This window comes from Geotrypetes seraphini, chromosome 19 (assembly GCF_902459505.1).
Source record: "Geotrypetes seraphini chromosome 19, aGeoSer1.1, whole genome shotgun sequence".
Lineage (NCBI taxonomy): Eukaryota > Metazoa > Chordata > Amphibia > Gymnophiona > Dermophiidae > Geotrypetes > Geotrypetes seraphini.
In genome coordinates, this window is record NC_047102.1 from 36,613,721 (window position 1) to 36,628,752 (window position 15,032).

At 42.6% G+C, this 15,032-nt stretch overlaps 1 protein-coding gene and 1 long non-coding RNA gene across 2 annotated transcripts; one reads left to right on the forward strand and one right to left on the reverse strand.

Moving 5' to 3' along the window:
- Nucleotides 1–3,780: 3,780 nt before the first annotated feature.
- LOC117352179 lies at nt 3,781–10,270 on the reverse strand. Its single transcript, XR_004537601.1, has 4 exons — nt 10,234–10,270; nt 8,768–10,131; nt 5,215–5,271; nt 3,781–4,319 (listed from the first exon to the last, which is right to left on the reverse strand). It is a non-coding gene; the product is annotated as an uncharacterized LOC117352179 (long non-coding RNA).
- On the forward strand, nt 7,289–12,713 carry LOC117352177 (interferon-induced transmembrane protein 5-like). The gene is made up of 2 exons (XM_033928431.1): nt 7,289–7,719; nt 12,022–12,713. Exons 1-2 carry the CDS (start codon nt 7,423–7,425, stop codon nt 12,238–12,240), a joined length of 516 nt encoding a protein of 171 aa, XP_033784322.1. The 5' UTR covers nt 7,289–7,422; the 3' UTR covers nt 12,241–12,713.
- Nucleotides 12,714–15,032: the final 2,319 nt, after the last annotated feature.

A 15,032-nucleotide genomic window follows, 5' to 3' on the forward strand; every position in this document is an offset into this window, starting at 1 on the left:
TTCTAAAAGATTCTGTGGAACACTGGGAGCTTGGCGTTACGAGTGACATGGTTTCGCCCTTCCACATCTATGCCCTGCTGCTGCTGTCAGTTCCTGGCAGTGTTTAGATAAGCATCCCTCTGTTCTTAATTTCCCTAGGTTAAACAAAGCAATGACCACAGCCAGCTGGAACAGGAATTGAAAGGTAGCCAGGCACGTAAACAGAACAGATAAATGGCACAAAACGTTAGGTTTACATCAAGTGGGGTGGATGTTTTTATGAACCTGGTAGAAAGGAAGCACTTTATTATCCTGTTAAAAGTAGTATTTATTTATTTTTTAATTAAGATAGTTTAATAATGGGACCGTCTCTACCTGAAAAAGGAAAAGATTTGTTAATTGTTTGGTTTGGGTTTTTTTTTATTGTTTATTGATTTTCTAAACATCAAAAATGCAATACACAAATATATATATATATATTTTTATTATTTTTTTTTTGTGTGTATTGCATTTTTGATGTTTAGAAAATCAATAAAGAATTAAAAAAACAAACAAAAAACCAAAACCAAACAATTAACAAATCTTTTCCTTTTTAAGGTAGAGACGGTCCCATTATTAAACTATCTTGTTAATTAAAAAATAAATAAATACTACTTTTAACAGGATAATAAAGTGCTTCCTTTCTACCAGGTTCATAAAAACATCCACCCCACTTGATGTTATATATATATTAACAAGATAGTTTAATAATGGGACCATCTCTACCTGAAAAATGAAAAGATTTGTTAATTGTTTGGTTTGGTTTGGTTTTGGGATTTTTTAAAATTCTTTATTGATTTTCTAAATATCAAAAATGCAATACACAGAAACAGGAAGTTGAAACTAACAGGCGGGACTCAGAGAGGGAAGGTCCCGATGGCAGCCTGTCTTGATTGCCCGAGGCTGGGAGAAACCGCAGTACCCTCAAACTATCCCATTACTATCCCATCATCCCTAAAAATTCCCAAGCCCCCCAAACTATCATCACCCCAAACTACTTCTTTGCAACTACCCCTAAAACTACCAATGCAACTGCCCCACCACTCCCCCAAACTGTTCAACCCCCCAAATTTCTCATCCTGCACCTATCCCACTACCCCAACTTGTTCAACCTACAAAACACCCCCAGCAATTTCCCCTCACTCTTATAACTAGACTTCTAACAGCTCAAACCTCTCCCCCACACCACCCTCTCTCCAAACTCTATCACCCCACAAATCTACTCTGCATTTGCTCTACCATCTGCCCCACCCCTAAACTACCCCCCTGCAACTAAACCTAGCCCCCCAAAACTGATACACACACACACACACACATTGACAAATAGGATTTATAAATAATTCCCTGTGGGATAAATTTAATTCATTCTACAAGGGGTGCTGAAAAGTTCTCACCCCAACTAAGAAGGGAATGATGAATATGGTTCAATCAATGATTTGCAGGGAGAGAGCTGCAGGTATAAGGGAGATGGTCAGCGTGTGCGGGAGCAAGATCCTGGGGAGCCTTCGACGGTAGCTGTCTCCCTTCCCAGCAGCTCTCCTACTTGCCAGGGCAGTGATTCACCGGCAACTTCCTCTTTCCTCAGAGGCAGCAACGGACCCAAGGCTGCCTAAGTAAATCACTGTTGCAGGCAAGGACTGAGAACTGTTGGAAGGGGAGGAAGCTACTGTAGGAGGCTGGAAAGCTGCTGGATAAAGGGAGAGCTGCTACTGGACCTGGAGGGAGGTAGAAGGAGAGATGCTGCTGGGAAGGGAGGAGGGAAAGGGATGGGAAGAGAGTTAATGTTGGATAGGGGGGAGGAGGGAAGGGAAAAGGAAAAAAGGAAGGAAACAGCTGGCAGGGAGATTACAGGAGGGGAAGGGGGTCAGGATGGAATGGAGAGATCAGATGAGGGAAAGGGGAGAGAGAGGAATGTAAAAATGTTGAAGAACACTGTTTTGGAGCACTGGTCTGACCCAGCAGCAGCAATTCTTATGTTCACTCTTAAGTGATTCCTTAGAATTTTTTACAATGGGTGTAATTGATTCTTCCTAAATTGTCTCGTCTGCAACTGAAGAATAATGATGGCAGATAAAAGCCGAATGGCCCATCCACAACATCTCCTATCTCCTCATCCCACATGCCTGTCCCATGCTATCTTGAATTCAGATACAGTCTTCATTTCCACCGTCTCCATTGGGAGACTATTCCATGCATCTACCACACTTTCTGTAAAAAGTATTTTCTTACATTACTCCTGAGCCTGTCAGCTCTTAACTTCAGCCTATGCCCCCTCGATCTGGAGTTTCCTTCGTTTGAAAAAGACTCACCTCCTGTACAGAGATATTTAAATGTCTCTTTCATATCCCCTCTCTCCCATCTTTCCTCCAGAGTATACATATTAAGGTCTCTAAGTTTGTCCCCATACGATTTATGACAAAGACCACTAACTAATTTTGTGGCAGCCCTCTGGACTGACTCCATCCTATGTGGGGGTCTCCAAACTGCGCACAATTTTCCAAATCGCCTCCCTTTTCCTACTGGCCATTCCTCTCCTTATGCACCCAAAACAAAGGTTGAAAAATTGTTACATTTGAGTCAAAGGTATGGAGCAGCAGGTATGTTGACCTTCTCCTCCAGCCCTACTGTCATTAGAACAAATAAGTTATTTTACCAGAAGGACATGGGAAGCAGGGGGATCTATAGCGTCCTGTTCCCATGTAGGCAGGACCTTCAGAGAAGCGTATTCTGGGGCAGGCTGAAGGCAGCAGCCTCACTGCAATGAGTTGCCGGCAGTCGGATGAAAATTGAATTCCAGCGCCAAGGAGGTAGGAGGGGAGAGCCACTGGATCAAGTCTAGGCCCCTGTCAAACCCAAACAGGCTCAAATTTAAAAAACCTGTCCGGACACCCGGACGGTCCTCTAAAAAGAGGGCATGTCTGGGTTTTTCTGGACAAATGGTAACCCTAACTAGGAGAGTTCCACTACAAATGGGCTTTTCCTTTTCCAAGGGGTCATCGGAAGAGGACAGAACAAAGAGTGTATGGAGACCTAGCTCTAAAGGAAAACTATGTAAGGCAGTACCCGCGTGGATGGGAGGGCATGTGGTGGATTAGGGGGTGGGGAGGAAGGGAAGAAAGGAGGAGAAAACAAGAGATGCTGGAAGAGTGGAGAAATCAGGGCAGGGAGGAGAGGAGTTGGAGGACCTCTCCTTAATTTCTGCCCTAGGCTCTAGCAGGTTTAACATTGGTTCTGGCCCCAGGTAATATATATATATATATTCTCTGGTGGACGGTTTTGTTCTCTGTGACCCGTAAACACATCTTCCTGCCAAACAGAAAAGATAGTAAATTTTTTTTAAAATGGTAAATAAGATGGATCACTTTTTATTGATTTATCAATTATCTTTATATTATTAAAAGTCAAAGCAGACTGACACTGTTACCAAATGACTTAACACAAAAAGAGATACTCTTCTGCTTTGGTTACTGAAAACAGTTCTTCCTGCCTCATCCATTGAGAGACAATGAGAATATATGTTGAATTAATCGGCTCACATTTATTTGTCCTAATGTGTTAAAATGCTATATATATTTTTTTGTAATCATTTTTTATTAGAAAGGGTACAACAGGGTAACAGGAAAAACAGAGATACCAAAAGATCAAATACAAGTCATCAGTAGAACTACAAGAAAAAAAAAAAATAGCTACCGGGATGGGTTAAGTATATCAGAGCAACAAAGTAACTAAAGAAACCAGCCCCCCCCCCCCCTCCCAGTGAGCTAAGGTGGGGAAATAGCTGTTACATATAGGCAATAGAAGAGCATCCCCGGAACCACAGAAAGGGTAGGAATACATATCTTTTATTAAGAAGCAAACAAACATCCAAGACATTAGAACAAAAACAAAAAAAATACTATATACTGTGCTGCCACCTATTGACCATTTTAGGAAACGGGATCCTTCATGCACTGATTCCTCAAGCATTGCAGCTTGTGTGTCTGATTCTGGGCTCCTGATTGGCGGCTAGATCTTAGGCTGGGCATTTTCTTATATGAAACAGAACAGGTTGTACAGCGTATTTGGGGGCTAGATGCAGAGGTTGTTGGTTTTAATGCCATGTTATCACTTAGTAAATTTAATATTGTCCAGTCGCTGCCTGTCTGGAGACAACACCCATGTGGATAAAAGCTCCATCTTCTCTTTTCAAGGCAATCCATATCGCTTCTTCCTTTCCACAGGCCCTCTGCATTTCAGTCACATGGATATTGTTTCTCAGATGTAGAGCCGCTTCTCCACCTTTTCAACCATCTCTGTCCTTTCTAAATAGATTATAAGCCTGGTAAGTTTGCATCCATGAATGGGAATCATTTAACCAAGTCTTTGTGATAGCAATACTATGTGAATCTGCCTCTAACATTGTGTTGACATAGTAATGTGGCATACTGTGCCATACCTTGTACTGTAATTTGAATATTTTTACTGCTGTAATTGTCTATTGCTTAGGTCTGACTTATTCTTGCTGTCTACCACCTTGAGTGAATTCTTTCAGCAAGGCTGTAAATATATTGTACTAGTGCATCCTTTTAGGAGGGGAGAGCAGGAAACGAGGAACTGTTTGGGGAGACTGAGTGAGGATAAGAGGTCTGTTCTTTATGTAATGTGAATTCGTAATACAAACTTCTTGGTAATATATTTCAATTGGTATGGGGCCCATTGATCTCTTATGTTACCTCACTATAATAGGTTTTTGATTGTGAGTCAGTTTTTGTTTATTGTGGTACACATCCAGGGACGGGTGGGGGGGTTATTTCTGTCATAATTTGATTTTTAAATATTTACACTTGGGAGGGGTGGGAGGATGGAAGGATATGGCTAATAGGGTAAGGTTATTGGGAAAATCTGTTTCTGTGTTTTGTTAAATTATCATTTGGTGGGTGGTGGTGAGGGGGGGAGAGAAATTGGTTGGCTATGTATATTTGAAAGTTAAATGTGCTTATATTGATTTATTATATGTGATATATTTATGTATTGCACTATTGAAGATAGGAAAATCAATAAAGATTTTTAAAAAAATACAAACTTCATTAAAAATAGAATACAAATGAGAATGCCTTATTTGAAAACTTTTCAAAAGTATCAAGCAAATGTAATCACAGGCGGCAAGAATTGGGAGATCCGAGCCTGGAGCTGGCGGCAGCCAAAGCCAATCCGTACCTTTCAGATCTCTGCTGCTTGGACGCATGTCGGGGCATAAGGTCCATCGCGGAGAAGCTGCCATACGAAATAAGAAACGGATTCAGTCTTCTACCAGGCAATTCTTAACTTGCAGGAATAATATAAGAATAATGTTCCCTCAAGTATACACATTAATCTCAGTGGCCCAACTCTGGGCTCAAGTGTTTCATTGCCCTGAGCATCGCGTAATACTTAGAGATACAATTGTATATGGCCGAAAAGAATAAGGGCTCGTTTTATCAAGCCACACTAGTCGCTACCGCCTTCTCTTGAGCAGGCGCTAGTTTTTGGCCAGCGCGGATGTTAGCGCATGATGAAAAGCCACGCACGTTAACCCCGCTAGTGCGGCTCGATAAAAGGAGCCTTAAATCTCAAAACGTATTGTATAGTCAGTTTAGTAAAGGGCCTCATTCATACCACATCAAAAAGATCACAGACATAAAAAGTAAATACCAAAACGGAGAAAACCAAACCTCATACACAGGCAGCCGGGACTACGCAAGTGCCCTAAGTCACCTGTATCATCACCGGTTTGAAAAGCAACTCCGTACAAATATATAAATATACTTTCATTTCATTTCAAAAAATTCCTTTTTCCAAATGGACTTAGTCTCATGCGTCACAATGTGTGACTAGAAATCCAATCTATCTAAAACAGTTGTAAAGGCAGTAGCTTGGTCTCAAAAGAGGTCGCGATATCATGAAAGGGAAACATCTACACAAAAAATATAATATTTTAGGTTAAGAGATGGGGGTTATTTGTCCCCTCTGACATGTTACCCACCATCCTAAATTGGAATAGAGGGATTGTTACATTACATTACAGATTTCTAGTCCGCCATTACCTTGCGGTTCAAGACAGATTACAAAAGAGATGAAAAACATTGGGTTACAATGGAAGAACATTTGTCCTTTCTGGAGAGGTAGAGAGTAGGTTATGTAGTTTCTGTGTGGCGGGAAGAGGGAGGGGGGAAGGACGGTAAGTTTGAAGTTAGGGCTGTTTCAGGAATTTCTTGAAGGGTATAGTTTTTAGTTCTTTTCTGAACGTCTTACAGTCTGGTGTCGTTATCAGTAGATTGGAGATTTGGTTATCTAGTTTAGCTGTTTGAGTGGCTAGGAGGACATTGTAAAGTTTTTTCCGTTTTATTTCTTTGGATTGTTAGCATTGTAACTGTATTACTGACAGGTCTGCCTGTTTTGTTGTTTTTTTGGTGGGGGGTTCTTTTGGTTTTTTCGGTGGCACAAATATTTTGCTACCCAATTACATTGTTAGTTTTCATGTAAGTATTTTTAGTTTGCAAGATCAACTCGGATGTGTGAAAATTCAATAATGCTAAAAAATATAGACTTTCACCAGAAAGATACAAGAAATGGTCATATAAGAAGTGAACAGTGCTACTGTAGTTTAAATAAAAGGAGAACCGATCAACCGAAGATAAGTTGAAAGTTTCTTCTATCATTTTTGCACAAACAGCCCTGCTTAAAGTTTTTATATTGTGGGAGAGCAAATGGAGGTTTATTGCCAGTGAGGTGATGGCCCAACCACCTTGGACCACCATGGTGGTGGTGGGAGGGTTCCAGTCTGAGGCTTTGCCTCCATTTTTTTGAAACAACTTTTATTTAAACTACAGCTGCACTGTTCACTTCTTATACGACATTTCTTGTATCTTTCTGGTGAAAGTGTATATTTGAGTATTTTTAGTTTGAACAGGTTAGCAAACTGTATAAAAAATCTGATTCCTTGTGATAGTTGAAAAAAAAAAAAAAACCCTATAAAAATATATGTCCATCAGACGCAGTCATCGCAGGAACAGCACAAACTTAAGGAATTCCTTTGAGCACATCCGAGCCCAGCCCTCCGAGCGCACCAAAATAATTTCAGAGGAACAGGGAAAGTACAAGAGATTACAAGGAAGACAGCGAGAATAACATTTTCTTGCTCTCTGTTCCAATCCTGTTCACTGCTTTCAGAAATGTTATTCTCGCTGTCTTCCTTGTACTTTCCCTGTTCCTCTGAAATTATTTTGGTGCGCTCGGAGGGCTGGGCACAAAGGAATGCAGTAAAGCCGAGTAAGGGTGGGCTGATGAAACGGGGGCTCCTCCTGCCAACTCTGGGAAAGCATTTTGCTGAAACCAGATGGAGGAGAGCTGTAATTTACTGTCTAATATAGCAAGGATGGTGGAGTAATGATAGGTTGTAGGGACTATATGTATAAAGAACCCCTCCTAGTGCACTATGCCAAGGGACGCTGCTGTTCGTGCTCCTGTCACTGCTGTTCCTGCTTCGCCTGCACCACCATGGACACTTCGTACCCCCGTGAGGACTTCCCACCTGCTACCCCTCGCAAACCTGATCGCTCCCATACTGTAATTACCATTGGACCCCCAGTTGTGCCACGAGACTACTTGATCTGGTCTATCTTCAACACCATCTACATGAACCTCTGCTGCTTCGGTTTCATGGCCTTGGTTTATTCCGTCAAGGTAAGACTTTTTGATATAGCCCTCAATCCTTAACCCCACTCCTCTGTCCTCCAACCCAGCCTGCTGACTAACCATTCCCCTTAACTGTATCCATGACATCCTGTTTCTCTGTTTAGATTGTAAGCTCTTTGGAGCAGGGACTGTCTTCCTTGTGACTCTGTACAGCACTCCGTAGGTCTGGTAGCGCTATAGAAATAATTCTTAGTAGTAGTAGTAGTAGTAGTGTGAAGAGTTTCAGTCTTTGGGAAGCAGAGCTGAGATAGTGATGTCATAATGCCTCATTCCACCAATAAGAGCCAACCTCATCAGTGATGTCACAAAGGCTGTACTCCCCTCTGTCCTCAACCCAGCCAGCAGATTAGCCGTTCCCCTTAACTGTATCCATGACATCCTGTTTGTCTGTCATGCCTGTTTAGATTGTAAGCTCTTTGGAGCAGGGACTGTCTTCTTTGTGACTGTTCAGCGCTGCGTATGTCTCATAGCACTATAGAAATAATTCATAATAGTAGTAAGGGCAATAGCCTGAGAATGCAATGAGGGAAAGAGATTGGGACTTCTTTACTATCCCACTCAAAGCAGTTTACACACAGGTACTTTGAGCATTTTCCCCAGTGGGCTCAGCCTTTCTAATGTATCTGGGGCTGTGGAGGATTAAGTGACTTGAACCCACAACCTCGGGGTGTTGAAGCTGTAGCTCTTACCTCTGCGCCATACTCTTCTTCACTGAAGCTTGCAAGTAGAGAATGACACGAGGACAAATTTTTCCCTGTCCCCGCAGGAACTCAATTTCCCCGTCCCATGCCCGCGAGTTTTGTCCCTGTCCCATTCCTGTAAGCTCAGCCTTAACCGCACAAACCTCAGACACTTATTTTAAAGGGTTTGAGGCTTGTGCAGATGAGGACGGAGCTTAGGCATTGGTGGGATGAGGCATTATGACATCACAATCTGAGCTCTAGAATGTTGCTACTTAGGATTCTAAAGTGTTGGAGGCTCGTGCAGATGAGGACAGAGCTTGAAGGAATAGGGCAGGGACAGGAAAAGAACTCACCAGGATGGGATTGGATAATGAGTTCCATTGACGGGGAAAAATTTGTCCCCGTGTCATTCTTTACTTGCAAGCACTGGGATCCTGTGGGTTAGAAATGCCAGTTAATTCCTAGCACTCAGCAGACCGAAGTATCCTAGAACTGTTCAGCTCATGATGGTCAGTGTGTTTTTTAAACACCAGCCATGATGGGCATTTCAGACCTGGATATTCAGTGTCAGACTGTATCTAGATATCAGTGTTGAATTCTAGGTATAAAGCCAACAGCGGCACGTATGCAGCTGCTAGTGATAATTCAGACCGGTACTCAGATAATTTAAAACAGCCTTTATTTAGTGTCTTATCTTATTCGGAGAGTTATTCTTTTACTCCAGGCAAATGCTGCTGAGGTCTGGGTATGACCCAGTGAGCGGGAATTAGTTCGTCAAACTCTGTCCCTGGAACTGTTCAAATCCAGAGTAAAAGCCCACCTCTGAGAATGTATTTAATTCATAACCCCCTCACCCTAAGCACACTGAGAAACTCACTAAGCCCCTACTTGTCCTGTTGTCTGTTCATTTAGATTGTAAGCTCTACTGAGCAGGGACTGCCTTCTAAATATGTTGTACAGTGCTGGGATGCCTATCAGTGCTATAGAAATGTTAAATGCCTTCCTGCGTTAGTCTTCTTGAAACCTGATCGGCTATTGTTCATCTATGGAGCTTAAGTTGATTTGGGTATAATTTTGAAAACTGCATGGTTAATATACGGTATATAAATTTATTTTTTTTATTTTTATTAAGTTTACAAAGATAAAATTACATTTCAACAAATTAAGAATAAGAGGAGTAAAAAGAAATCTCAAAATCATCACAATTAATAAAACAATTATACAATAAACTAACCCTCCCAGCCCACACATATAAACAGTAGTAGTAGCTCAGGAAATGTCCTTAAGTATTCTGAGCATTTATATTTAAGATGGCACTATTTAACTCAGTTTCATTCATGGTTGGGAGTTATACAACACAAGTCTCCAATACTTCACCCAACCTCCACAATATCCAACAAGTTGTTCCACATGCTCTCATATATTTCAAATCTGGCAAAATGTGGCCTCAGGTGCACCTCCTCCACCCTTAGTAATGTTCAATAGAGGTAGGGATACCGGTGTTTTTATTCCTCATCGGTCCACATTCTTTTATTGCAGTTATTTAGGTAAACTTTTTTTTTCAACTTTTTTATCCACCATAATCTCTTTAGAAGTTTTAGAAGTTTCCTTGAGATTATTCTATTTAAACATATTCAAATTGTATACTTAGCTTAGTCTGCTACAGGGTTACATGATTGGACATGTTTTGCAACTATTTGCTTTATCAAGGATCCCCCTGTAAAACATTAAAAAAAGCTTTCAGTACTTTATATCTTACTAAACAAACTCAACCCAAACTCCTAATACCTTCCACCTTAACACACCCCTCAGTGCTTACCAGAGCCATTATGTCCACCATCTTACTCAGAGTTTTTTGCAAGATGGGGGCGGCTCACTTTAGAGCTCCTTTTATAGTACTTCCTCCCATGACTGATGCCCCTCCCCCATAGAGGAACTAAATCAATGTGGCCCATTCAACTTCAGAATTTAGGCCGTTTGGAGCCACCGTACCCAATCGGTGAATCCAGCCCTGCTCTTTGAAGTTTAAAAACTTGTTCCATATTATGGATTCACCGATTGGGTACGGTGACTCCAAACGGCCTAAATTCTGAAGTTGAATGGGCCATATTGATTTAGTTCCTCTTTGGGGGAGGGGCATCAGTCATGGGAGGAAGTACTATAAAAGGAGCTCTAAAGTGAGCTGCCCCCATCTTGCAAAAAACTCTGAGTAAGATGGTGGACATAATGGCTCTGGTAAGCACTGAGGGGTGTGTTAAGGTGGAAGGTATTAGGAGTTTGGGTTGAGTTTGTTTAGTAAGATATAAAGTACTGAAAGCTTTTTTTAATGTTTTACAGGGGGATCCTTGATAAAGCAAATTGTTGCAAAACATGTCCAATCATGTAACCCTGTAGCATACTAAGCTAAGTATACAATTTGAATATGTTTAAATAGAATAATCTCAAGGAAACTTCTAAAACTTCTAAAGAGATTATGGTGGATAAAAAAGTTAAAAAGTTTACCTAAATAACTGCAATAAAAGAATGTGGGCCGATGAGGAATAAAAACACCGGTATCCCTACCTCTATTGAACATTACTAAGGGTGGAGGAGGTGTACCTGAGGCCACATTTTGCCAGATTTGAAATATATGAGAGCATGTGGAACAACTTGTAATTTTGTGGAGAGGGATGTTGGATATTGAGGTTGGGTGAAGTATTGGAGACTTTAAGTATTCTGAGCCTTGATAGCTTAGATTTGGGCAATATTTAATCTTAGAGAGAGAAAATAGGTGAAAAAGGCCCTCAGAAGTGGTTCAATGTCCCTCAGGGTGAAGTCTGGGGATTTCCTGGGTGCAGTGGAGAGCGCAGTTTCTCAACCCAGTTCTCTGGCACACTTAGGGCTCCTTTTACAAAGCCTCACTAGGGCCTTAACGCATGGAATAGCGTGCACGAAATTGCCCAGTCCGCTAATCCGGTGCGTGCGTTAAAAACGCTAGCGCACCTTTGTAAAAGGAGCCCTTAGCCAGTCAGATTTGCAGGATACCCACAATTAATATGCATAAAATGTATTTATTTATGAAATTCGTTTTCTATCCCCTTCTCCCCAATGAGCTCAGAACGGATTGCAGGTTAACACACTTAACAAACAGTCAGACGCGTTGCAGTTGTCATAGAAACATAGAAGGTGACGGCAGATAAGGGCCAAGGCCCATCAAGTCTGCCCACATCAATGACCCTCCCCTACCTCCCTCTGCGAAGAGATCCCACCTTTCGATCCCATTTAGCTTTAAAATCAGGCACACTGCTGGCCTCAATCACCTGCATCGGAAGACCATTCCATCGATCCACCACCCTCTCCGTGAAGAAGTATTTTCTGGTGTCGCCATGTAATGTCCCTCCCCTGATTTTCCATGGATGCCCTCGTATTGACATAGAAACATGCTCATGCTCATAAACCGTTGTGACTCGATCCATTTCTCATGGTCTGGACTGGAGTCCTCTGAGAACCATCACTGAGATCTTACCACCCTGTTCAGAAAGAGCTCTGTGTTTTTATGGTACATAGCAGAAGCATTAGCACTTTGTTTGAAACTGATTCCTCTCATCTATCCCTCCTTTGCATACAGGCACGCGACCAGAAGGTAGCCGGAGACGTGGACGCAGCCCGTCACTACGGTTCCAAAGCCAAATGTTACAACATCCTGGCCACAATCTGGAATGTGACTGTGCCACTCCTGCTCATTGCCCTGGTGGTCACCGGAGTGATCCACCTCTCCAATATCACTCAGGAGTCCATCAACTTGTTCAACCTCAAGTACTTTGTCAGCGACGATGATAGGAAGTGACCCAGGCATCTTACGCCAGCAATCCATATGCTGATCGGGGAAGAACCGCATCCAGGACCCAAGCTGAAAAAGGCCCAATGACTTTAACATGTAAATTCTGTTAAGGCTCAGGACACGCTGCTGTTGAAAGGGAGAGAAACCCACAGTAGATCCAATCTGACAGAGAATACGAGTCTCACCCTGAGCCCCCAATGGACTGATTTCACACCTGATGCTGCAATGATTCATTATATTATAATATCTGGGGAGCTTCTGATACCCAGCTCTCAGCAGAAGCAGTACTTAAGACAGGAACCTATTCTACAAGACACAGGCAGGAACTTGCGACACTTGTCTTTATCGTTACTCATTATTTTTATCCTTTTGCACACATTTAAGTCAACGAAAGGTGACTGTTCTTGGTAATCTAGTTGAGTTGTTAATAAAGTTATTGTATTTGGTGTGCTAAATTAAATCATTTTAAAATCATTTTCCCTTTTGTGCTTCCTAGTCTTCTCTTGACACCTTGAAGGGCTTTTGGAGGCAGCAGGTTGGCTTGGTGAACTGGCCTTCAGGCGCTGGTGCACATCCGGATCATCTGGCAGTGAGAAAAAGTTATTTTTATTTGGAGGTCCATCTGAAATGAGTCAATAGTCTCACTCCAGTTCCCAGTAAACATGTGGCCATAGGACTAAATCTACCAGCCCCACTGGCACTCATTACAATCCTTGGTAGCAAGGTTGGAAGAGGAACTAAGAACGGAATAGTAATTGGAAAACGAATTACTTTCTCACTCCAAGTAGTGCCCAGGCTTGGGGTTTTTTTTTATTTTATAGAGAATGAGGGAAGCTTGCATTACTGCTGTCTGTGCTGTACCTCTTCTGTGATTCATAGGTGGAAGCTCGCTGGGGGCTGGGGGTGCTTTAGCACCCCCATTATTGAGCATATGCCTTCACTTATCCAAGGACGGATAACCTGTGATGGGTTCAGCACCTCCAATCATTCAAAAAAGTTGGTTCCTAGGACAATGCGCATGAGGAACGCTTGTACTGCAGCTGTCCGTGCTGTCTCTTCTCTATGTTGGGGTAGTGTGTATGAAAAATGCTTGTATTTCTGCTGCTCATGCCCTACTTTTTAGTTTTTATGATGAAGGATGTGTGCACTGCTACAGCCTGGTAAGAGTAGTTCATGTAGCTGGTTTTAAAAAAGGTTTGGACTAATTCCTGGAGGAAAAGTCCATAGTTGGCTATTGAGACAGACAGGGGACAGTAGCATGGAATGCTGTTACTATTTTGGTTTTGTGGCTTGACTGCCCTCTGCGAAGACGGGATACTGGGCCAGATGGACCATTCGTCTGACCCAGTAAGGCTATTCATGATGGGGCAGTGTGTGTGAAGATTTTCCTAATCACTAAATTCTTTCAAAAAACAGGCCGCCTTTCCTTGGGAGAGATTGGAGTACAAAGGGAGGAAAATCCTGCTGCAGCCAGATCCTTCCTCTAACTATATACACAATTACACTTGGCACGCCACTGCTTTCCTTGCTCGATGGTGCTATCACAAAGGCTTTCGAAATTTCAGGCAGGCTCTGCTGCTCTAGTCCACTGGGTACAGCACTGTCATGCAGCATGCATAGCAGAACGGTTCACCCGCCAGCCTCTGACATGCACATCACGGGTTGCCAGCTCCTGTGCCGCCTGTCCCTTAAATCGGTGTTCTTCAATCTTTTGACACCTAGGGACTGGCGGAAATAAAAGAATTATTTTATGGACCAGCGATTGAAGAACACTGGGCTATGTCGTAGGCCAGACCACGCCCATCTTTGCCGCAGACCCTTCCCCCATAATAGTACTAATTGTAACTATTTTTTCCATTCATTTTTCATATATATATATATATATTCTAGTTTTTTAGGTAGACTAGATGTGTAGACTTAGGCATTTCTTTCTTTCTTTCTCCCTGGCCCCGTCGGTCTGTCTTTCTTTCTTTCTGTCTCTCCCCCATGTCCAGCAGTAGCTTTTCTCCCTTACTTTTAACTCCCCCCTGTTCAATAGTACTCCTTCTCCCTTCCCTGCTTCCCCTGTCCCCAACCAATCACACCCCTCCCCCTAAAGCAAAGCAAGTTCATTTCTTGTACCCAAGAAATCACACCCCTTTTCCCCAATGGAAAGCAAGATTGCTCCCTGGGCCTCTTCCCCAGCACACCCACCCCTGCCCTTTACCTAAATCAATGCACGATAGTTCACAGCTTCCCCAGCACACACCCTTCACCCAAAACAAACCGCGAGTGTTTTTTCCTGCCCAGCAAACTGCTGTTAAAAAAACAACCTTCTAAATCGGCAGTTATTTTTGCGTGCGTCATGTGCTCCTCACACCGTAGTGCACAAAGCCACGGGCAGTGGCTCCTTGAGTGCTAGAAGCCTTCCCTCTGACATTGCGCCATCAGAGAGAAGGCTTCCGGTTCTGGCGCAGGATGTGCATAGGAGCCGCTGCCCGCGGCTTTGTGCAATGCAGCAGTGAGGAAGAGGGAGCCGGCCCAAAGATAACGCTGCATCGATTGCACCGCAGACCGGCAGCTGAAGAACACTGTCTCAGGCCCGATGCATTTGCCGGCCCTGTGGACCGGCAGGAAATTTCTGTGGACAAGCGGTTGATGAACACTGCCTTAAATCACACTGTTCGGTTTCTTATCCTCCTAATAATTTTGTAGATTATAAATTTACCATGCCTAAAGGGTCAGTATTCTTTTTCCTTAAGTTTTAGAAAACATTCCAGCTAGTCAACTGACAAGTATTTAGACAACTTAATAAGTAA

Bases quoted from the DNA above. Each gene is read 5' to 3' on its own strand.
- LOC117352177 (XM_033928431.1), top strand. From the start codon at position 7,423: ATGATAGGTTGTAGGGACTATATGTATAAAGAACCCCTCCTAGTGCAC. The intron at 7,720-12,021 runs GTAAGACTTTTT...CTTTGCATACAG, and splicing joins CCTTGGTTTATTCCGTCAAG to GCACGCGACCAGAAGGTAGC.